General features: G+C 37.1%; 3 protein-coding genes across 6 annotated transcripts; 1 reads left to right on the top strand and 2 right to left on the bottom strand.

Annotated features, from left to right (window-relative positions):
• Positions 1–1,450: 1,450 nt before the first annotated feature.
• Positions 1,451–10,280, top strand: lim2.5 (lens intrinsic membrane protein 2.5). Its single transcript, XM_006641541.3, has 5 exons — positions 1,451–1,560; positions 3,921–4,155; positions 5,002–5,151; positions 5,918–6,052; positions 6,646–10,280. Exons 2-5 carry the CDS (start codon positions 3,981–3,983, stop codon positions 6,705–6,707), a joined length of 522 nt encoding a protein of 173 aa, XP_006641604.1. The 5' UTR covers positions 1,451–1,560; positions 3,921–3,980; the 3' UTR covers positions 6,708–10,280.
• A 386-nt stretch (positions 10,281–10,666) lies between these two features.
• Positions 10,667–15,201, bottom strand: LOC107080067 (free fatty acid receptor 3-like). 2 transcript variants are annotated; one of them, XM_069185119.1, is made up of 2 exons: positions 15,096–15,201; positions 10,667–12,481 (listed from the first exon to the last, which is right to left on the bottom strand). In XM_069185119.1, exon 2 carries the CDS (start codon positions 12,434–12,436, stop codon positions 11,570–11,572), a length of 867 nt encoding a protein of 288 aa, XP_069041220.1. In that variant the 5' UTR covers positions 12,437–12,481; positions 15,096–15,201; the 3' UTR covers positions 10,667–11,569. The 2 variants fall into 2 exon arrangements, with proteins under 2 accessions (XP_069041220.1, XP_015224176.1); XM_015368690.2 differs by lacking the exon at positions 15,096–15,201 and adding an exon at positions 13,964–14,172.
• Positions 15,202–16,621: 1,420 nt separating this feature from the next.
• Positions 16,622–25,066, bottom strand: LOC107080066 (myelin-associated glycoprotein-like). 3 transcript variants are annotated; one of them, XM_015368686.2, is made up of 8 exons: positions 24,916–25,066; positions 23,603–23,980; positions 22,601–22,888; positions 19,589–19,855; positions 18,890–19,153; positions 18,222–18,336; positions 17,530–17,674; positions 16,622–17,015 (listed from the first exon to the last, which is right to left on the bottom strand). In XM_015368686.2, the coding sequence occupies exons 1-8, from the start codon at positions 24,947–24,949 to the stop codon at positions 16,965–16,967; spliced, it is 1,542 nt and encodes a 513-aa protein (XP_015224172.2). In that variant the 5' UTR covers positions 24,950–25,066; the 3' UTR covers positions 16,622–16,964. The 3 variants fall into 3 exon arrangements, with proteins under 3 accessions (XP_015224172.2, XP_015224173.2, XP_015224175.2); XM_015368687.2 differs by having other exon boundaries at positions 18,222–18,327; XM_015368689.2 differs by lacking the exons at positions 16,622–17,015; positions 17,530–17,674 and adding an exon at positions 18,619–18,649.
• Positions 25,067–25,152: the final 86 nt, after the last annotated feature.

Genomic DNA, 25,152 nt, shown 5'->3' with positions numbered 1-25,152 from the left:
TCTCACTTTTTCTTCCAGTTAGACCGAATGAAAAGTTGACCTGCGTTATTTTAATGAGTCTGTCTGAATTCGGGTGATGCGCTGTAGTGTTGAATGTCATAAGGTTGGGCAACATTGGAATGATTACAGAAGTCAAAGGAACTAATAAGAATGATGACATTCGTTTTCAAGATGATTTCTTTATCCTTTAACTCCATATATACAGTAACTGCTGATGCATGTCTAATCTGATTGTAAATTTCAGTCCTTTTCGGAAGAGTACTCAGTGGAAGAATATTTTCCAATGAGCAAACTTTTGATAAAAACACACAGCTGCTATCTACTTACAATATTAGTGCTTGGTAGGCGGACTAACTAACACCATTGAATCAAATTGCACTACTTGCCTGCTAGTAAGCTGTATGAACTAAAAGTGTAACATTGGTATTATAGAAAGTACATCATTCCAAAAAGTACCAAAACCTTCTGGTAAATTAAATTTTGTGAGCTTCAGGACTTCAGGACCAAATAATTCAAGATGCATTCCAAATAACTGCACGCGTTGTCACATTATGGTATCTACTATTAAGGCACAAACTGCAAAGGGAGTAACTAATTACCAGTAACTCTTCTAGGAATAGATATGTTTTCATCCAGCCTTTGATTCGTCACTGCTTAAAAGCTGTTGAGCCAAATCATTCAGACCCCTAAAGTTCCTATACCTCAGTCCACAACTTCTCCACTAGTCAGGTCATTTGGGAAAGGAAACTTGAAAATTATTGTGACAAATGTCTCAAAAAACATGGGTTAAAAACCGATATTGAGGATTGAGATTAAGCTCTTCATTATCAGCCCCCCTCATTTGAAAATCTTTGACACAGTCCATTTCGATTTCTATTCCAATAATTCTTCCAGTGCAGACAAAAATGGACACTCCTAATTTGAGCAATAAATTGGTATAGTTACTGTATGTATTTTTTTTGAAGAAAACAAGCTATCAGAAAAAGAGGAGAAATGTTACATTCCCATGCCCTACTGTTTTAGATGAATTAATAAAGTCTACATTTTGTATCATACTGTTCACATCAATATGTTAGCTAAACACAACAGCTCCACTTGTTGTCTTGTGGCCAGTTTAAATAATAGGAACTTTTTCTTTTCTTTTTTTTTCCACTATATGGAGCATATTAATTCTGCAAAGCAGCAATTTGACTGAATTGGGAGAGCATTGTCCTCTAAATTGTTGTGTGAGCCCCTGCCGATACTGTAGGCCCCAATAGCCTTGGGCTTCTATTGAAACTATAGGCCTCAGCAAGTTCCATTTAATGGCCAGGAGTGCAGCCTCTGCACATTGGCTTTCCAGAAGAAAAAACAGGCATCCCATAGGCTTGTATGGAAATCACATGACCCAGTTGCCAGTAACACTTTCAATAGTTTTACTATTAAAAGGTTTTGCCACCATCAACAAAAATGCCAAGGGGATAACTTTTTGGAATTTGGCCTACTGCTGTCTCTTTGACTTGAAGCTGGCATAGAGTTAGCAACACTCTGTCTATCTCGGGAGACAAGAATTTTATTGAGGTAAGGCTTAATTTGTTTATTCGATTATGCATTAACGTCCAAAATGGGCGCTGGACTTCTGTCAAACGATGAAATAACAGCAAGCATGTAAGAGTATCTGGGTCCAAAATGTATTGTCAATCGTATGTTTGATTATATTTTAGTTATTACCTGTCCCCATAAAAAATACAACAGCTAAATAAAAGTGTATTGAAAGTATCTTTTTATGTGGTTCTCGGATTCAGGGACTGAATGAAAACTTGCACAATTTAATTGTGTGCAACACAGACAGCTGTAGATTGCTTTTTATTTTTGCTCTCTGGTTTTTGGTTTTTCAAAGCTCTTTATTAACAATATGTGAACCACAAGATTATTGAGTAATCACTCATTAATCACAATGCAGTACAAAAGGAGGTGTATCTTATCATGCATCTGAGGATTTGGTAAACTGTACTCCTCCAGTGTGATGATAATGTATCCTTGTCTTGTATACAGTAAAATACACTGATATGCAGAACTGTAGTGTGATAGAGTGTACTATTAAAAATCAAGAATGGTTTAAAATGTGTTTGCTCAAATTACAATGATACAATTACATTTGGTATGTTTCATAAGTGTTATTTGAAACAATGTTGCTAAGTGTTATACAGTTTATTAAATATATTTTATTTGTACTTACTTATCATTAAGTTTAAAAATCATAACTTTTTTATCTTTATCATTCTAAAAACAACTGGAAGTGAATCAACTCTTAATATGAAGTACAGTACATGATATGGATGCAATTATCGATGTCTGGAAATCACTTTATAGATTTCACACAAAATCTTTACTCCTACTTCCAGTGCTCAATAAAACTTTGCTGACAATATCTGTAGAATGTGAAAAGGAATTTATCTGATGAACTATTTAGTGGTTCGAAATTCGATTGACTATTTATTGTTGTTTTACATAGAACAGCATACAAGCACATTCGATTCCAGATACCATCTTACAATTAAAAAATAATAATATAAATGTAATGTCTCCGCACTTTAAAGACTTGTAATATTTCATCTAGAATTTCTAAATGAATGTCACAAAACAGAATACCCTTTTCGGTCTTTCTGCCTGTGCACTTGGTATTCTTCTCCTGCTGTACCTGATATTCCTAAAAGCCAGGCAGAAGACTGAGGAAACCGCCCAACACATACCCTACACTTTGACAGGAGAAGGCTTAGAATAAGCTATCAAAACAAAGGTACAATATATTACAAAATATTACATAACAATTTTAACAATAACAGTTGGTTATTTTTGTCGTCACACAAAAAACAAACAAAGTAGCTCGTGCTCTAAATTATTCAACATGACAAGGGAGAAAAACTAGTTTCAACTGCAGGTGGAATTTAGAAAATAAGCAATTGCTTTGGTATAGTCCACTCTGCTATGGTTTATGCATACAAACAGATATACAATAAATACACATTGCCTCACTGGTCAGAAATTAGCATCACTAGTTGTTGGTGCTTTAGGTAAAATGTTGATATTTTAGCTACTGCATGTCACAAGACAAAGTGCACATTCAAGATTTCAGCAATATTTTAAGCCTTTTGTATAACCATTTGAGTGTAATACTGTATGGTACTTTTGCTTAAGATTACACTGCACGGACATTCATGTTAAAATGTGTTTGTGGAGAATACTGAGTACGCATTAGGTTGCTTTTTTTAAACAATAATGTGTGCTATTTGTAAACATGTTCCTCACACTTGTCAGAGGCTGAATCATGTTTTACTTTCTTTAAGAGAATGAGAAACATAAGACCCCTAATCTGTTTGAGAGTAGAACCACTTGTTTTTTTAGATTTGCCTATATTGGATATATACAGTGAGCGATACATTTTGTGAGATGATTTAAACTTTGTGTTTAGGTAAATGTGAGCATTTTAGGATCTGTCAGGCTTGCAAAGTTTACCTAAACATGACTATCGAAATGACTTCATTAAGAAGGTCTCAAAAATGTGACAGGTAAATGTCAAAGACTAACATATTTATTTCAGGGACATGTGTCACAAATGACTTTCCCAAAAATTTGAAAGTTAAAAAAAGCCATTTCTTAGTAATGTTTTCTATCAGCTTGATCAATACGTAGGTTTTTGGTCTGAAAATGAAGTGAATATTCAAATTAAACGAAGTCGATGAAGTATGATACACACTGTGGCAAAGCAAAATGATTTGCGTAAACATCGGAAAACCACGAAAAACACAAAAAATTGACTTGCACCTATGATCTCCACAGAGAAACAGACTAAATTGTATAGCTGGGTGAAAAAAACAGAGCTTCGCTTTGTATTTCATTTTTGGTTTTTAAAAAGTGGTTTCTGGTGCTGTGTTGTTCAGTCTGTATTCCTGTAGGTTTCCTCCGTGTGGTCACTGGTCCTACCAGCAGCGCTCCTCAGAATGTACAGCTTCATGGGAGGTGGCTTGTTTTGTGCGATAGTTGGAAACATCCTCCTGGTGGTTTCCACGGCAACGGACTACTGGATGCAATACCGCCTGTCTGGGGCTTTTGCCCATCAGGGGCTGTGGAGATACTGCATGTCCGGGAAGTGCTACATGCAGACTGACAGTATTGGTAAGTGAAGGAAAGAGGAGGCAATGAATGGAGAACAGATTTGATGGTTTTACAGATCATTTTGTCCTATTTTGAAAGATTACAGGGAACTGCCCTATAGGAACCTGACTGTTCAGCCCTTTCCTGTTGTACAATATTTGTAAAATGTCTCTGGTTCTCAGTCTTAAATGTGCATCATTTATTGACAGTAGGTAGCCTTTAGCCCTGAAATGCAATATTTGATGTGAAAGGAAGACCTCTGTTGGTCAGCAAACCTAATGGCAAGTGCATTATTATTTTAACTTTTACAAATGTGCTAATGGACCTACTAACTGTACGTAAATTACCACATCGAGGCTGAAACGTCTACTGAAATTGCACAAATAATGCAAATCACCACAAAGGACTGATTGATCTATAATCAAGGAGCTTAAATATTGTGGTCCTGATATATCACAGGGTGTGATAGACTTGAGAGTTTTTTTTCTAATTATCATCCTCATTTTCAGTTAAATTTTTTAATTGAAAATGCAGGTCTCTCATAATCTTCTCCATTGTAGGCATTCAGTAAGACAGTATGTCAAAAACTCCAGTATCGAAACTGCCTCTTGGCAGGCTATTGGAATTTACAACTAAATTCTTTGTTCTTTTTTCAGTGTCTCTTAAGAGTCAACCGTGCACCCATTTTAATTCCTGTTTAAATGGGGTTTTGGTCATTTTCTCAGTGCAGTGATACAGTTTGATGATACAATGTGCATATGGTTACATATCAGTTGCTGGTTCATTCCAGGTAAATGCTTTTTCCAGTGAGGGGATTTCTCCTTGTGCTTGATCTTTCTCATTCTTTTGCTCCTCTGTATCAATCAGCCTACTGGAATGCTACAAGGGCCTTCATGATACTCTCCGCCATGTCCTGCTTTGCTGGAATAATTGCTGGGATCCTGTCCTTTGCTCACTTCTCCGCCTTTGAGAGGTTCAACAGGTCCTTTGCAGCTGGGATCATGTTTTTTGTCTCCAGTAAGTCACATTTTGTCAGAATTAGCTGAAGTGCATCACATGGGATTAGCAGCAGGTCATCTCAGCACGATTCGGAACAGGGAAAATAGATTAGAGGGAAGACTGTCTTGGAGAGTCATACCTTGTAAGAGTGAGTTGATTTGGTATTGGACTTCTGATACACAACAGCATACTGTATAAAGCCTTGTTCTCTCAACACATGCACAGAAGTCCAGACCAAATCAGATCATGCTGGTAGAGTTACCAGAGTCAACAGAATTCCCAATTCTACCACCTGCAGATTGTGCATAACATCCATTTGTTCAGGACAGGAAATGTCTAAAAAGTCTTGTTCCCTTGATGATTGTTGATTCAAAGCTTTTACTAATTCATTCATGTGAGGGCTTTTCACATTGCTTCATTAGTTTATACCAGTTAGGTTAGATGAGCAAATGAGAGCACTGGGCAGTCAAACATGGAAGGCAGATGTCTCTCCTGAAACTGAGCGTATTGTTAGATTTTAATAACAATTTGCTCTTTTAATAATGTTTCAATGATAGTCCAATGAGCATGTGTCTGTGTGGCTCTAGAAGAAATACAAATATTACTGTACAGTATATAAGTGTTGTTCTGGACTACAGTCTGTGCCTTCGTCCGGCCTTTTTGGATTATTGAGAGCAATTGAGAATCACTTCTTATCCTCTTTTAAAAACTGTACCATATCAGCAAAGAACAGAATGGCAAACCACTACCAAACTGGTGATCAACAATGTTCTTTCTTGAACAGCTCTTTTTGTGCTCCTGGCTATGGCAATTTACACTGGGGTGACGGTCAATTTCCTTGGGAAACGCTTTGGTGACTGGAGATTCTCCTGGTCGTATATACTGGGTTGGGTTGCTCTTCTTATGACATTCTTTGCAGGTAAGCTTGTCTTCGATCTTTCGAAATATTTCAAAATGTTCTTAACTGATTTCTAACTCCTCAGAAGTAGAAAAACAGAGAAACAGAGAAAAGTCCTCCCTGAATCAGAGGGGACATAAACCCTCCAGAAAGATTAATACACATAGGGAATTTTTGCTTTCACAGAAAATAAGATAAAAGTTGTATGTACGCTTTTCTATAGTGTTACTTCTTGTCTTAAGCACCTAACTGATATTTAAACTTTAGGAGCTCAAGGATACAATTGTTTTCCACTCTATACATCCATGAAGGTAAAATCATTCAGATATATCAGAATTTAATCATCTTAAAAAATATGGTGCCACTTTCATTAAGAGATCACCCTAAGATTAGGCTTCTCCATATAAAGCAAAACCATTCAGTGCACGGTGCATCAATGTAAAGTGTTTAATACTTTTGCACAGCAGTGTTCAAGAAAATAATCTATCGTGACGATGCTCTGAACTATTCCATGACTATTATAGAATGCTGTGATATTTAACAATGTGGATATTAGCAAGACATGAAAAGAAAAAAAGTGTTGTTAACAAATTGCCCTCTGTCTTCCCCTGTAGGTATATTCTATATGTGTGCCTACAGAATGCACGAGTGCAGAAGAGTTGCTGGACCACGTTGAAATCATTTTTCATTCAGTGTAAAATCAGGCTTGAAACCTTGCAGACAGGCTGGGTTGAGGAGAAAGAACATTTTTATCGATGATGTAACAATATTAAAAAGGACTGTATAAAATGGCTCAGACTGCTACAAAGCTAAGTCTTATGTTTCATTGTTTTCCACTAGATCTCTGACTAATTAATTTTTAAAATGAATCACATGGAAGAATGTAGTTCAAGTTCTTTTTAAAATAAAAAGAGGAGGTATGCTGTAACACACATCAAATTGGATCTTAAATAAAGATTCTAAACAATACAGTGTTGCTTTACTGCTATTGAATCATAGTAGAGTAGAGTAGTTTATTCCCGTATGTACACAAACTGTACATTGGCATTCTTAACCGCGCTGATCTCTCAGGACATACAGAGTAAAACAGACAACACCACGCAATGTAGACAACTGGAACAATAAAGATGTTGTGGGAAGATAAATAGTAGTGAGGCAAAAAAACAACATATTAGGGTATTTTCATACTGTATATTATCTAATCACTAATGATGGCTATAAAGCATGGCAGGTGGGATGCCCACCTGGAAGACACACAGCAGCCATTCTGCACCAGCAAACTATGACTTAGCCAGAATAGAATATAAAGGTTGCTATACAGTATGCTATGCAGTAATAAATGTGTTATTTAGTGAGGTTTAAAAAGAGAAATTACTATACTATCAATCTTTTGCAACAGATATTAATGTAGACAAGTGTAATGAATTAAAAATGGAAAAAAAACATTAAAATATTTCAATCAAAAATTTAATCCACCGAATAACTGAATTCCATCATATAAGTATAATTTTTTTACAGCAGGCTACTGTTAAAACATTTACCTTTGCAAGTAACGCGTATGTAAAGGGGATTTACAGCACATATAATGAAAAAGTACATCAGGAGTAAGATACAGAGTGAGCTAGCCCCAAATTACGTTTTGCTTTTAGTATACTTCACAGCACCATTTATTTTAACTGTCCGAATTAACCTTCTCATAATTCGTGTATGATTGATAAGGGTTCAGATGATTTTGCATAGCATTTTCAAACTGAACAATTTTTCATTTGCCCCACTTTTACATTTCGGATTATGGGTACGGCAATCTGACATCAAAGTGTTATATAATTACAGTATATGATTAAAAGTGATATGACAATATACTATTGTCTCTCTTCAATAATTTTGGGAAAAATAACAGTTTCAAACATTTTATGTTTTTGACGTGAAGCCCTTTGATTGTGGTCAAAGGCCAACTCAGCTTTTTTTTTAATTAAATCAATTAAAATATAATTGATATATAATATATATAATATAATAATGTTCTTGAATTCTGGGGTTGGGTGCCACACATGGCTTTGCTGGTTCACAACTCTTTGCTCCTAGGTTGATATCAACCTCCTTTAGTGCCTTCTGCATAGAGTTGCATGTTCTCTCTATATTTTCTGTATGTGGGTTTTTCCAGGTTTCCTCTTTGAAAATCCGAAGGAAACTCTGCCTCCCTGGTTAGATTAAGCTAGTTCTGTTCCCCGGCTTGTGGAAGCTCATTTGCAGTTACAGTAAATAATGACAGCCCAGACACTCGCTGCAAATGCGCAGAACAAGTGTCTTTAATAGCTGAGCCTCTTTCTTTTTTGACAACCAGCCCTTCTGTCAAGGATGTCGGAAAGGACGAACCGTGGAATGACAGGAGAGCATGAAAGACCCTATGCGTAGCGGCGAGACGGGGGTTAGCCCGGGCTCAGCTGTTCAGGAAATGCCGTATAGAAACCTATGCCCTCAGGTAGCGGACGTGGGGCGACCTGGTGCTAGGCGGGTCTCAGGACATCCGAACGTCAATGCTGAGCGAGGACAGAGTGCAAGACCCGGAAATATATATCCCCAGAGAGAGAGAGAAACACCGGAAGGACAGCAAACCACTGGAAACGAGAGACAGGACAGAGTAGGAGCGCCCTCTGCAGCCACCTTCAGCATATCACAATAGTTTTCTCTTCAGCTTTGACTACAAGTGTCAACTAATAATGACATCTTTTGCACTTCTCTTGACTTCATTCTTGCGAATGCGCATTTGCTGTTTGCCCTTCAGTTTTCATCAATGTGCAAAGCAGTAAGAAATACTGTAGACGGAAACCGGAGAGACTTGAAAATGCAAGTCCATCAGTTGTATAAAAATTGATGGCAGTCTCTCGCCATAATTTAGGGGCTGCATACAATCTCCCTCCTTCGTTTACAAAGTTTTAATTCAAGTATATTTAAATGCCTCATTACTCTGTGCTTCATGGCTTTCATTCATTTTTAAACCCATGGCAGAAAGTACTGCTTGCAATTTCTACAGTGTCTCCTGAATTTTGCAAAGAAATATTTTGTTTTTGGTATGCTGAGATGAACAAAATACTTGCATCATTTTACTCTTTGTTTTTGCTGTTATTATGGATTGGCTGCATAAAGGTGAATGTTCACAGGACTGATTTCAATTTTTGTCACCATGATGAACCAAATAAAGACCCCATTGACCTTGAATCTTGAATAAAGAATTTCAATTGACCTACTAGCTTTTAGTTTGTCCAGGAACGTCTTTCAAATTGATATTACTGTAGCTATGATAGTTGGCAGATGTTCCAAGTTTTGATTTGATCAAGGCTAACTTAATTTTTCATTAAACTAATAACTGAGGTTTCTCAAACTCACACCCAAAACAGGTTTAATTGCAAATTGACTGAATTCTGTCTGATGTGCTTCTGCTAATCTTACCTACTGTATACAGTACCTTCAGCAAAATATGGAAAGGGCTTTTCGTTGGTGCCCAAATCTTTTCCATCTTTATAAATTAACCACTTAGGCTACTTAAAAGTACCTTTGAAAGTAAGAAGTAGATCCACCAAGCAGTTACACTAAATACATTTGATTTCTTCTCTATTATTTATATCCTGTACGCTTGCAGTGTGAAAAAAGTGTTGTTAAAATAGTGGGTCAGTAAAAATCAGTACATTGAAAACAGGTTGTTCTACCTGATATACAATATAAACTTTTATTTATTCCCAGGCTTTCCTCAGACCAAACCTGGATGCAGTTTTCAGGTAGCATAGATGAAAAACAAGACCATAAAACAGCGGAAGAAATGAATTATCATAAAACTCTTGTTACTCATTAATTGTGGTGAATCTCTAAAGTAACAACTCAATATATATACTGTATAAAAGTGTCCATATTCTGCAACAAAGAAAGTATGTTCTTACCTGAACTTAATAATTAATCCATTGACTGCTGTGGAGTATATTATTTCAGATTTGCATGTGCCAAGTGCTTTGCTTAGTCAAACTGCTATACAATGTTTATCCCCACCAGGACAATGCCTCTATGTTTTCCTTTTGTGTTGACTACCATGTTCTATCCGTTATGCTACCTGGCGGCTTGTTCCCAGTGATTTTTCGCTGTTATCAACATGAATACACAAACACAAATGCATATCTTTGGATGACAGAATACGTCATTATTTCTTTATGAATTAATTTGTAATTGACCAAAAAATATTTTTTTTGTGATGCGCCCTAGGAAACGAACAGATGTATTAAATAAAAAACAAAATCCAATTAAATTAAATTTGAGTTACAACTATAAATTTTATCAGCACAAATTCATATCCTTTGCCAAACTTTGGCAGTTTAGACTGTTTGTTATCTTTCTTGCTTGTTGCTTACACAAATCTGTCCATTTGACAACAGCAGTTGTCCTCTCATTTCCCATTGATGGCTCTTATGGTTTATCACTGATCAGAGGTAATTTCTTGAGAACCTGATCGAAAACTGATACCCAAATCCTCAAAGCCACCGTCAGCAGTCTACACAAAGCTCCGTAGGGGGGCCAACGTCATGGAGCTATCAACACAGTGGAACACTATCAACAACTGAAACACGAACAAGAGGACACAAGTGGAACCAAGTTGAAGTGTTTTTTAATCCTGAGAACAGTCAGAACTTTCTTATATGAAGGGCTGTGGGAGTCCTGGACAGGGAACGCGACCCTGCAGTTGAAACTGACTTCCTGGCTTCCTTCACCAAAAAACTGGATGGGATCTGTGAATTAAATAACTTCTAAATCCAGATAAGTCATGATAACCCTCCTTTCATTTGGTAACTGTTCTCACGACTGTCGTTGTCGTTTTCCTCAAAAGTGGTGAAGTATTATATTGCCAACTGGAATACACTGTGTGTGCTACACATTTTCAATTTATTTATTTTGTTTGGAAGTGTCACCATATGGTAATTTAGAAGTTGTATTCATTCTTGTCAAAGATAAATTTTGTATTTATTTCCTTCAACTGCCAATTAAAAAAAAAATTACTGTTCAAATATATAGGGATTATATACAAATGTGCTTATTTACTAAGTTAATTTAAGACAGAATAGAATACAGAAGTCTTCATTACACAATCCAAACCCCCCATAAAATCATTGTGAGTTAAGACAATTCTGGAATTCATAGTACTATTCACTCTAGGCCAACAAATGTTTTAGTGCAAAAAAGTGTTTACTAAAACATGGAAAACCATGCTCACTTAAAGCAAGATAACACAACCTCATAGGAAATAGTGACAAATTGGATTTGATATTGTGCTACTGATACAACAGTTTTCCTACATCCCCTCTCAATCTTTTAATTTATAAGGTGATACAATTAAAAGGTGGCTTTAAAACAATATCCACTCACTTGACCAAAAATCAGGTCTCTTTCAGTATTGGGCCTGTTACAGTACATAAGGTCACAGATAACCCGGTTTGTGTTGAAGTCTCTCTAAAGGAGGCCCAACGTACTATAAACTACAAGAGTTTAGTTTTTCTTCTATTTCCTTCTTATCAGTTGAATAAAAAAAAACTTTTTGAAGGTTTCTTGGAAAGCAGAAGAAGAGAAGTAGAAGATGATGGGATCCAAGCAAGCATTGAATGTGCTGAGAAGGAGCACAAACCTACGCCACTTGGGGCTTTTCCTATGGATGTAACCTACTATATGAGTGATGTTGTAGGGGAGAAAACAGAGGATGAACACGAGTAGAGTTCCCAAGGCCAGGCCAATAGCTCTCTGTTTCTTTTTATGGTTGATGTTGGCCAGGGTGTTGAGGATGTGGATGAAATTCAAATAGCAGAAGGCTGAGATTATAAGGGGGATGAAGAAGAGGACAACGCACAACTCGATACGAACAGGGAGAAGTATGGCCAGCTGTTCCTCTGTGAAGTCATCGTAGCACAATGAGTAATTATCAGATGCGTTCTCTGGTCGGAAGTGCTCTGTTATGTAGACAATGCTGCAGTGGGCAGAGGAGAAGATCCAGATGAAGATGCAGACCATGATGACATACAGCGGGTGACGTTTCTTCTTGTACGTGAAGGGGTAGGCCACTCCAAGGTACCTGTCAACACTCACTGCTGTCAGAAAGAGAGTGCTTATGTAGATGGTTGAGAAGAAGATAAACGCGCTCAGGGAACAGAGGAAGTTGGGCAGGACCCACTGCTGGTCATAGAAGGCTTCGGCCATTTTGAAGGGCAGAAAGAGCAGGAAGATGAGGTCTGAGACTGTCAGGTTGATCAAGAGGATGTCGATAGGAAGGGGTTTGAGTCGCACCTTCAAGCTGAAGGCATACAGCGCCAGCACATTTGATGGCAGTCCTGTAAGGAAGGTTACAATGTAAACAGCCAGCGCTAGCAAATCCATCTCTGTGGTCGTTTCGAGTCTTCAGGATAGAAGGTTACTGGGCACCTGCAGCAGAACAATAAAGAAGCATTAAGTGAAATTATATGGTAAAATAGAAGCAAGAGGATATTCTTTGTGTTTATATCTGTAGCAATATAGTTTGGGCTGACCAAGATGACAAAATATGGTCCATTCAATTCACATTTCCATTTTAAAACAGATGAATGTCTCCCTTATACATGCTCCTGTTGTAAAACCAACAAGATCGTACATTTTGAACAGTACACTTTGAACAATTCCACCTTATTGCCACTGACAAAATTTTACTCAATATTACTATATCAGTTTAAGGGTACCACTTTCCAAAGTGACTAGAAGTACATTTTCTCTACATTATTTTTTTCATCATTGCAACCAATCAAAAAACAGTAACAGTACAACTACAAACCAGTACTCTTGACGTCTATTATTACAATAGTTCCTGTCTAAGGAACTTCAAACCATGCCAGTTTGCCTACAGAGAAAACAAGTCAGTGGATGATGCAGTCTTACTGGTCTTCTTGATATATTTCAAGATGTAGAACCACCCAACACGTATGGCCAAATCCTCTTTATTGAAAACAGTGCTGCTTTTAACATGATTTCAAACTTTTTGATAAGGAGGATACCATCTCTAAGCCTTTCAACTTGAACATGAAAACTCAGGGCTGTGTCTTATCACCTTTGCTTGACACTCTGTACACAAATGACTGTATTACACATTCAGATTCAGACAAAATGTTCAAGTGCGCTGATGACACTACTCTCGTAGGATTCATTACAAACAGGAGTCAGTATACAGGAATGAAATAGCTGAAGAATTGAACTGTGCAGCCTAAACAACCTACAACAACTGTCAGCATAAGAAAGATCTTGTGATTGACTTTAGGCAAAGGAAAGTAGAGCTTTTACCACTATCTCACCACAGAAATTCAGGGCTGTCAGCATGGAGGATATCTATCCCATATCTCTGGATTACCTAGCTCCGTGCTACCACCTATTCCTCCTTGTTCTCCCTGCTGGATCTCGGAGGTGGCCTCTGGCAGGTAGAGCTGACTACGGAATCTTAACCCAAATCGTAAGGGCTCATGGGCTGTGGTGATTCATAGCGATGCTCTTTGGCCTCTGAAGCTCCCCCAAGATGCTTAAACAGAAGGCCCCGGAGTCAAAGCCCCCACCCACTCTCTGGTGTACTTGGATGACCTAATGATAATGGACTGTCTCATGACTCCCCCCCCCCTTTCCCCCATACAAGGTTCACTCCTTCTTATTCCTCATCCTATAAAACAGAGGAGAAGTCTTTATTCTGTCTCTTTGTTCTCTTACCTGTCCTGCAGATGCCTTGCATCTCTCTCTCAGTCTTTCCAGAGATCTCTCTCCTGTGACTCACATGCACCTCTGTAAATAATTTTCCAACCTGTCTTTCGACACTGCCATCAGTAGGAAACACCAAGCTTTACTGCATATTATAAACCCATGCATAGTAGAATAATCAAACTTTATACTTACAAGACCGAGAGGAGTGAAAACTAGAACCAAAACGCTGTGATGAGCAATCCTATGCTGAATATTCAATGATGTAGTGACAAGCACAACGTTTGCTTTTATTCAACAACAACAATAAAGACTTCATATTCAGAAGCTGCTTTATTTTTTGTGCAGAGCTTTCTTTCATAAACACACAATCTTTGCATACTGGCTGTGTAAAGAAAAAAGTATTAGTATGGCACTCAAGCTGCGAAGCAAAAACTGACCCACATAATATTCTAGCTGTCTGATTGGAAGGCATGCATCACAGCTTAATTAAAACTGCAAAGAACAGCAAGAAGTATAAAATTCAGATTAACCTTATGGAGTAATGTCAAATCTATAATTAGCCAATTTTCATATATTTTATAAGATGTGGAGTACAAATTTCTATTAATTAGAATGTGTCACTGCAGAAGTACATAGTAGATTTTAAACTTCCGCAATCTGTAATTATTTATCCCAGAAGGAAGAAAAGAAAAAGGTAATTCTTCTTTTAGGTATGAATTTAAAGCCGTAAAAACGTTTCTAAGTAAATAGAAGATAGTTTAGAGCAATGTAAATTTCACCATGAGCCAGTGCAAAGATGCAACACTTTTTATAGCATCATTAATATATTTCATTAGTGCTTATGTGATTCTGTGTCTCAAGGTTACCATTTATGGCAATTCACCAGTTCTCTAACATCTGTGTGATGACTCTTATTATTTTCAACATTTATTATTACTTTTTGTTTGCCCTTTTACCATGTGAGAAACTACTAAAGAAATACAGTATATGTCTCTTATTAAATACTGTATGTTTTCTACTGCTTTGGAGAAGGTATAAAGTATAATGCCACATCCTTCAATCATGGCTTTAAATTTCCTTTTTCCTTTTCTTTCTAGTGATGACACGTCGGCACAGTGATAGATATTATTACACGTACAGCTGATCATATCAATGTGTCCCGGATTTGAATCCCATTTTTTAAAAGACCATCATCAGATTTGTGCTGCTTATTCCAATAAGTCAGGTAAACTCCAAGTAAAAACATAAACTATGCTATTTAAGATATAAACTTATATAAACTGGAGTTTCAGTAAAAACACTTTGAATAAAAACCTTTACTCACCTCTGAGGAGCTCACTGTGTTGTAAGCCTCTTCGATGTTGGATTTAGGCAGTGGGTTTCCTCATTCCTAAAAACTAAACAACTATCATAAAAGTAAACAGGAAACTACGGAAGAATTTAGTAGTATAGAATTTAGCTTATAAACAAGTAATGTGGAAGAAAAGCCCCAGAATTCACCCCAATCTATTTACGTTCTCTTAGATGTGTTTAGAAAGCATAGAGCTTAGGAATAGTACCCATGCACTATTTGTTTCCAATATTATGGTTTTGTCCCCTTTGAACTAAAAAAAAAGTTGTTGCTGCAAGGAAGTAAAGATTTAATTACACATTGCAAATCCAGGTAATCTGCAAAATCTATGTTTGCTTACTCCCTAGCACAAGGCATATATTTGCCTACAGAGAGATGTTAAAAACCCAGCAAATGGGAAACATTAACATTTTTGGGGATATACAGTAAAGCACGATATATCCAAATTATTCTTTTAAAAAAGAATATTATTTTAAATTGAAGAGTTTTGAAGTGATTCAAAACATTATACTCCGATTAAGAATGTAACAGTGCAATCAGCATTTATATTATTCTGAAATATCTTTATCATCATCATGAGAAGAAAGAATAGAATACCAATGAGAAGAGGTCATTTGCTAGATTTGACCACCCTCGGATCTCATTCAGTCGCTTCTTGAAGGAAGCCAGGGTATTGGTTTCAACAACAAGATAGGAGAGCTTGCTCCCACAACCCACTGGGCAAAGAAGTGCTTCCTGTTCTCAGATTGAAATGCACTTTACATGTAGCTTCTGCTCTTTACCGAGTGAAATCACTGACTAATTTTCACACTGTGACTTGGGTTCTGTACCAGGGAGTATCTGTCAGCCTTTGAATGATGCACTAGGCCAAGGAGAAAGAAACAGTGTTGCAGAGTGAGAGGACCGGGGAGACTCCTGGGAATCTTAGGAGATACGTGTTAAGTACTTTCCAGTGATTTACTATATATCTGGAATCTGAACAGCATGATTCTGTCTTAGAATTTAGTTGTGCATTGAATTTCAAGCTTGCAAAAAAAAAAATACTTCTGCAATTAAGAGCTCAACAAGCCATACTTGTTTGAAACAAAAGATGCAGCATGATCGTATACTGTATGCAAATACTTTGTTTTAGAAAGACATCCTGTTCATCATATTACTACTGAAGACTTCACCATTTCCAAGAATGATATTAGTCAGGGGTATTTGCTTATTGTATCTGTCCATTGTGTATCAGGTCTAATCCTAATCAGTTTATACCTTGTTTGCAAACCAATCTTATTTACTTGAGACTCAAACAAATTTCCCCAAAGGGACATTAAAGCTTGAATTGAAATTGAATTGAACAATGTGAATCCTTTTGGAAATGTTGTCTGTGATAAAGGGCACCATAGCCTATCAATAAGCTTTCATTAGAAGTTATTAGAAATTCCTTTGTATGAATTTAATTCATATGAAAATACAAGTCAGTAACTAATGGCCTATGTGCTCATATAAAGAAATATCCAGAAAATATTTTATTCAAAAGGTCATTAAACAGTTACATATTAATATTCTGTAAGATATGCCGGCAAACAAAGCAATCCAATAAAATAACACACAAACATACAAAATAGCATAGTAACACATACTGTATGGTGAACAGAGTTTAATATACAGTATAACATATCATGCATATCAGCGTATTTGATCGTAATTAATTACTGGTTGAATGACAGTTATCAACTAATAAAATGACAAGGTTTTATGCTTTGAGTGCTGTGCTGTTAGATTTGTCCTGCATTCTTCTGGACCATACATTCCATGCAAAAGGAATAAATGATCTCACCAGTTGTACAATAGAGTTCAGCAGTTACCATAGATATTGTCACTACCATAGTCTTCAATGCTTGAAGTCTGAAAAACAGGGAAGCCAGAAAAGTTCATTTTAAGAAAAAAAAGTGCAACAATGAAAAATTTTAAAGGTGTATGTACATGCTGAGATGTTTACTTCAAACTCTTAACAAAGTCCTGCTTTGTGCAAACACATTGGTTTGTAAAATGAGCAAGAGCCTGCAAATAGATTTCACACTGCATAATGTTCTGGCAATAAAGAAACTAGTGTCCAAAGTGAAGGTGTATAATAAAGCAATTCAAACATATCATTCAGTAAGTGTAGAATAGCAATGCAAGCCCAGATCTCTGAATCTCTGTATGATTCCTTTATTAATTAAGTTACTTTTGGTTTAAAAGAATAGCTGATTCCTAAAGATTATTCCAGAAAGCATTCTCTTTAATGCTTTTAGGTATAGTTTATTGTATACTTTCTAAAATACAATACAGTATTAGAAAAATAAGAGGTGTTGGCCTTACAAGACAGTTAAAGACAAAGGTGTCTACCAGTATTACCAGTAATTTTTCTGTGACTTACCCGCCCCCAGTCATTTTTGTAGACAGCTTCTTGCAGATCTTGCCAATCGGTGTTTGCATAAATGTCGTTCCCGTCAGGACAGGTATTTTCTCGTGTGTTCCTGGCTACAGGGATGGATGGAGGCATGAGCTGAGGAGGTGTTTTTCTGGATGAAGACAAAATTGATGCATGTTCACCACGTCACGTAATTGAAACAGCCACCCTAAAGCTGTATAAGAAAATCCACTGGTTCAGAAGCCAATGGCCTAGTTTCGCCATTCCTCTGAAGTCAATCCCATTACAAAATACAATCGATTCAGCTTGGCCATGATAAGGCTGAACGCCGCAGAATAAGCAGGACCCTATGCGGCGTGTGATGGTTTTCTGGAAGACAGACAGATCCGAAAAGTTCAGTGAAATCCAAAGGGCAAAGAACATGGCTGAAAATCAGGAAGAGTTGTTTGGGAGAAATGCGCAGAAGGAGTTTGTCGACAGGCAACGAGCTCACAAGAGAGAGGGGCTCCAATAATGAGTGTGGTAATGTTGGATATGAGGGTTTAAGTAGTGAAGGAGACAGGTGTGATAGGTTAACAAGGTGATGAGGTGCAATAGGTGCACAAAAATAATTTTTGTGAAACTGATTTGAACTTACTGTAAATACAAAGATGAAACAGTATCAAACATAAATCTCACATTCACTTTATTATGCTTACTTGGAATGAGTTTTCCTGTATCTCCGCAGCCCAATAGCAAAAACGAGAAGGACGACTGTCAGTCCTAAAGCTCCTAAGACAATCTTCCATGTTGAGTCACCTGAAACTGAAAAGCCTGGAGAGTTTCATAAAGACAATTAGTTCCCTCTAGTGGAAAGACTGGTAATAGGGGGTTTGAAAACAATTTTAAAGGTTTGACATATTGTACAATCATAAAAACTTTACAGGTATGTGTCAGTTAATCAATATGGCAAAATAATATGTATTTTTGTAATTATAATTATGATTCTGAAACCTAACACCCCCTTTGTTTGTCACATTAGAAATCATGTGCATATTAAGACATTAATCATGTAAGTCATTAATCATTAATCAATTAATCATGTGCATAGCTTACCAAAGCAAATACAGCAGTTTGTTATTTCTTCCTGTAATAAATAAATGTGTTATATTTAGTAGCTAAGTAAAGTCTCTTACGATTCAATGGTTGATTATACTGATGACAATCGCATTTAATTTTAGATTAATCCTACTGAGCAGTGGGATATTTGACCATTTTTCTCAAGAGTTTTTGCATTTTATTAGTTCTATTATTATTTGTTTGTTTGTTTGAAATATTGGGTGAGTTGTTTCATTTTACTGTTGCAGTGTGATCATTTACAACCTACCAGTCAGTGTCAGCTGGAAAGATTTCTTCCCAAGGATGTTGCTGGGGGAGCAGGTGATATTAACCACAGATTTCAGTTTCCCAGTCAGTACTTCAGTCACCAAATTCCCATTTTCTGTTCTAGATTTGTTAAAGGGGGCAGTATTGGAGGATGTGTTGAAATACCATGTGATAGAAGCTGGAGGGTTAGAGTCCACCAGGCAAACACACCTTAACTTCCCTTCATTAAATAAACAGTGGGATCCAGGAAGGATTTCTGGTGTATCTGCAATTCAGACAGAAGAACCGTAACTGCATTGGGAATACATTTTTGTTTTGCTTTCTGGACCGAATGTTACCTGGTCAAAATAGCTATTCCTGAAGTTACTGCTGTTGATCTTAGTTCAGTGATCAGATACAGTATACTGTTTACTCTGTTGCTCTGTTTGTGAAAAGAATCAAATCAAATCACATATGGCTGTTAAGTGAGCTTCTGGAGACCAGTTTCACTAGTCTGATTTCAAAGGGCTAATGTATTCATGCTGAATTATGAATTATTACAACAAGGCTTGAAACCGGAGTTTCTGCCCCAGGAACTTGCAGAAAACATTTTCTATTAATTTTCAGGACTACATATCTGAGCCTTAATTTAAACAAGGTAATGTTGTGAAGCAAAAAGCTTCATTCTTAAGTGTTTACTGTTTCAAAAAACAGCACTTACACTGAACATTCAGAGGGCTGACATTTGAGTTTGTTTCCCCAACTTCATTCTTTGCCTTGCAGTAATATGAGCCTCCTTCTCTGGACACGTTGGTTATTCTCAGTTCGTTGGAATTCCCTTTTAAAAGACTTGCTCTTTGACCATGCTTTCTGTACCAGTAGAAGTTTGAGGCGGGTGGAAATCCCTGACTGTGACAAAACAGAACAACCGCACCTCCCTCTCTCACTGCTTCGGGGATTTGAGTCCACTGTACTTGAGCCGGAGCATCTAGATTGAAAAATAATGTTAAAAACAGCATTACTGGAACTGCACAAAAGAACAAGATAAAGTCAAATTCTAAAAAATGAAAAGGGTAAAATTGAACGTGATCTTGAGATCCAGGAGGTGCTGCTTTCAACATGAATGCATTAAGATGGGAGTTTATATCTTCTGAGCATTCAGACTCTAATTGTTTTGGGAAGGGCATTACACAATGTAGCAACATGCTAGTGCGATCTAAAAAGATTTAAATGTTTTGCTAGGGGTTCTTTGTCATTTCCTGGTTGCTCATGTGAAGATCCTGGCATCTAGATCTTATGATCATGACATAAGTCACAAAACTGAGAAGATAACATACTTCTTTACCCAAAGGATTGTGGGATTATGATGGTTTATTAAAGCGAGTACCTTGAATTCCGTAGGAATTGGCTTGATGACATCCTTGGATCAATTAACTTCTAACTACCAAATGAACTAGATGGGCCTCTTGTTTGTAAACTTTCTCATGTTCTCATGTGTTTCCACTAATCTGTATGGTCAAGACCAAAGCATCTGCTCATTACCTAGGACAGGGCAAATTCAGTCCTTGTTTACTTGATAGCCACTTGATTCTAATTACCCCTTTAGCTGTGGTACATAAATTAGATGTTCCCTTATTGCTATTTGTAATTATTTTTGAAGAACATTTTGGACTTGGATCTGTGTACGATTGACAGCACTGCTGCTGTAAAGTCTGGATTGATCAGCCTGGGTCTCTTAGCTATCTGTATTTGGGCAACATGGGCTCCTATGATTTGCTGGGTGTCTGTCAGCTTGCATTGAGCTGGCAAGAGACACAGTGTTCTAGTGTTGACATTACCATAACCAATGGCTCTACAGGTGGACATGATGGAAATGCTTTCCAATGTATCCCATTCTCTCCTGAGGAGGTACTGTATAAGGATTGTTGCCAAGAAGCTGAGTTTTAAAAATTGATTATTTAAAGTGAGTGAATATCTAATAGAAAAGTAATATAGTATCACTGTTGCAAGACAGAAATTGTGCTTCCAGGTTAAGTTCTATTTCTAAGAAACAAAGACATTTTTGGAGCATCTACAATACAGGAAAGGGGTAACAAGTCAAACTTAATTGCAGGTATTTATAACACATTTGATGACACTGGTATCAAAAGCAAGCATTTCACAGTAATTTTAAATGTATTTTCACAAAATGTTCAACAGTGATGATTCTAACACAAAGGACAACCATGTTAAATGTAATGTATGATGTTGTCAAATTACAACTACTGTAAAACATACTGTAAGTACATAGAGTGAAGGCCAAGCTGCACAAAGTGTAAACTCCATATACAGGCTTTTTTCTGCAGAGAACTTTCTTTCTGAAGCCTTCGGACTTCAACTTTCTGGCCCTAACATCTTGTAGATAGACTGTCACGATCGCTAACCCCTCCTCTTAAGGGAGCTCCAGCTCTTCCTTGTTCCCTCCCATTGTTTGCACCTGATCCCTATTCCCGTTCCCCCTTAAAAGCCAGGCGCTGACGCTCATCCGGGCTCTGCATCTGATTTCCATATCGTGCGAGTCCGGGACCTGGAAGCGCCTGGTCCCGTTAAGGTTTTAACCCCTGTTCCTGTTCCTGTTCCTTGTCCCCTGTCCGCCGGTTCCGACCCGGCCTTCGTGGTTTTTAATTCCTTCCTCTGATGGATCTCCTGGTTTTGGACTTACCCTTGCGTTTTGGATTTTCCCTAAGGATTACTCTCGGATTGTTCGCCTCGGCCACACCTCCCCCGTGCACCAGTGCACCTTGGACACGCCCCCTTGTCTTCAGCCCCGTTTTCCTGCATGACGTTTCCCTAGTGTTTCCCCACTCCGTCGGACTGTGTCGTCCGCATAGGGTCCAGAAAGAACTGTTCGTTACATAGACCACTAGAGTAGTCATCAGATGACTGAGATTTGAGATCTCAATAGGTTAATGGAGACAGGTTTGTGGAGCATACTCAAATAAAGCTGATGAATGAAACAGACAACTCTGAAAGATGGGGATGGATTTAAATTATATCTTAATTAATGGACAGATTCTTTAGTGGCACGTTAATCATAGTGATTATCAAATAACTTAAGCTTACAAGGAGAAGTGGCTATTCGGCCTCTCAAGCCTGTTTCTAGTGGCTAACTGATCCAAGGATCTCATTCTACCATTTCTTGAAATATGCCAGAGTAAAATTCTAATTGTAATAAGTTATATAAGCTTGTTAAACATACAGTTTTTCAGTTAAGTATCCCCATCTCTTTCTGCATGCAAGGGATACATAGCAACTTCATTGATTACAGTACATTCTATTTTTATGTTGCATCATGTTCCAGTAATTTATTCTTTCCTTGAGGTGGTGTTGACCTTCAGGAAGGTTCACAGCATTAGGTAAATCAGACAATGTACTGTGCTTGATCTTGTAAAATTAGATATCATTGAAGCAGAAGGATGGAAAGGGAAAACAGGATAGCATGTTAAGAAGATAAAAAACCTTAAACATCCAAAGCAGAAGTAAAGCAGTATTTCCTCTTTCATTTCTTACAGTATGTTCCTAAAAGTATTTTTAAACCTAAAGCTCGATGAATGACCAGAAATGGTAAAAGTCAGTGTAGGAGACCAGTCATAAAAGATTCTACAGTGAGGGGATTTTATATCAGTTTGGGACGATATATGGAACGATTCGTTTTTTTAGAAAAGAAATACAATTTTCCAGCTTTATTACTCACATTCTATGTTCAATGAAAGCTGAATGCTTGCTGATCTGGGCCCAGGGTGTGTGACATTACAGAGGACTTTCTCATCTGTCCTTTTCGCCGTCCATGTCAGGACAGCGGTTGACCTCCACACACCTTCATAAGCAGGGGTGTGGCTGATTTTCACCTGTCCCTCAAGCCCGGTGAAGCTGAAAGACGGCGGAGTGTCGGGACAGCTGTGGTACGTGCTGCAGCGAACACTCATGAGCTCTCCTTCCTTGCTAGGGCCTTCAAGAGTGATTTCCGGCTCTGGGGGATCGTCTTGAAGCACAAGAGTACAAGATGACACAAACACACGATTTAAAGTCAAACAGCTTCTACACCATTTGTTTTCATTTTATGCAAACTGAATGTGTTTTGGGGATTTTATACCTCCATTGTTTTGTATCCCTCATTTGGAATTATGGAAGTATTGGTCAGCATGGCTTACCATTGCAATGCTACCACCACAAAGGTAAGAGGGGCTTGTGAACATGCTATTAAGCCAAGCACACTATTGAGTTAGTTCCCCATTTGGTGCATTATAATCTACAAGCATCATAGAGGCCTTGGGCCTCTGTTACATAGTTAAATGGGGTTATATTGGTTGATGCCTGTAACAATAATTATCCTCTTACAAATAACCACAGGAAAAACCCTAATGTTGTACTCCAGTTTTGAACCAGTAATGTTTGGATCTAAAGACCTCTTGACTATATTTTTAGCAACAACAACAACAACAACAACAACAACAACAATAATAATAATAATAATAATAAATAATAATAATAATAATAATAATAATAAGGTTAATCATTCTGATGGAGAAATGTTTGCAGTGGTGAAAATATTCAAGAACAATCTATAGACCTTAATCTTGTGTGTACATTTTGTTCTTGATTCTGAGACAATTATTTTTTCTTTCATTCCCAGTAGCACTTTGGAAGACTACCTGACAAAGAGAAAAAAAGGATACAAACAATTAATTTCCCTTACTTTGGATTCGAAGCTCAACGTTTGTGTCGTAAAATGCATAAACCCGCCAAGAAATATAATCAGGATCCACCCAGGGATAAATTTTCTCCTTATGGTGACTCATGTTGAGGTCAGTAATTTTCAGGCTGCAGTTCCTAGCGTCCACATTTCCTACCAGCCTCGTTCGCTGCCTGAACTTGTCAATCACATTGTTTGGATTCCTTTCATCAAACACAAGAGGGTAACCATGACCCGCATATTGATACCAGACCACTATAAAGTTTTTAGGAAGATCAGAAGAGTAATCAAAACTACATGGGATGACCATACAGGACCCTCTCAGGCCAGTCATGTGCTTTGGCAATGTCACTGTCCATCCATCACAAAGGTCAGCAAAACCTGAAAGAGTAAAATTGGAACAAATGTCTGTAAGAAAACTAACTTATTAATATGAAAAATATAGCTAGCTGTATCTTGAGAACTCCCATTGAAACAGCTTTGATTATACAGTTGTTAAAGAATTGTATATTTTTCTTTGTAAATATTGTCCTTTAGATTTACGAAGCTCAATGTTCCGTAATACCTACACTCGTGTATATTTTTGATATATTTATCATTTGCCATATTTGTACATTTTTTTTCTTTTTGGGTAGTATAAGAAAATAAACATACATTGCTGTAAAAAAAACATTGATTTAAGTAAGTTAACTGTTATCTACAGCCTTTTCAAATGGGGTTTAGCCATAATGAAATCTGGTAATTGTTAGCAAATATGAACAGAATCATTATAAGCATGAGGACCAGTTTTGTGGGATTTAGAGATCAGAGCACTGATGATTCCATTATGAACAATGCAATAAGTCCGCACGTAGCGATATAGGTATTATATAACAATTGTGCTATCGTGTGATCACATAAAGTTCGCAAGAATTACTATCTCGTAATTAGGAGATAATTTTCTCGTAATTACAAGATATCTTTGTCGTAATTATGAGATAAGGACAGGATTTTTTTTTCCTTGGTGGCAGCAATGCGCTTCCGTACCATTAAGAAATAAAGGAAAAATTAAATTACTTAACAAATACTTGATATTTTTACATTTCAAGAGCCAAGAAAAATTCAAGTTTATATACAGTAGCTAATACAATTTCTGACCATTTTAAAAATGTTGTTTCCTGAACAGTTACATAAAAATATAGTTACTACAGGAACAGTTGATTTAGTAAAATTAAGGTAATTTTTCCCTTTATAAATTCCAGAGAAAAGAACATTTGTAATAATTCACACATGCACAAAAATAGTTAATTATTGAGGAATATGTCAAATATTCTTACCTTGCAAGAATAAATAAATAAGGAAAGGACTCATTGAAACCTTCTTGTGGTTAACTTCCAAAATAATATAAAAAATTAGAGATCCCCAGTACAAGGCATTCTTTTTGAACACACTGATGTGAAGACAGAGGAGAATGGCAACACTCTTCGTGTACACTCTTTATATTAATTTTTAACTTCAGGTTTAAAAATGGCATTTGTGGTCTGGGTGACATCAGAGGAAATGTCGTGTTTTGT

This window comes from Lepisosteus oculatus, chromosome 27, assembly GCF_040954835.1.
Source record: "Lepisosteus oculatus isolate fLepOcu1 chromosome 27, fLepOcu1.hap2, whole genome shotgun sequence".
NCBI classification, from domain to species: domain Eukaryota; kingdom Metazoa; phylum Chordata; class Actinopteri; order Semionotiformes; family Lepisosteidae; genus Lepisosteus; species Lepisosteus oculatus.
This window is presented reverse-complemented; position numbering and strand designations above follow the sequence as displayed.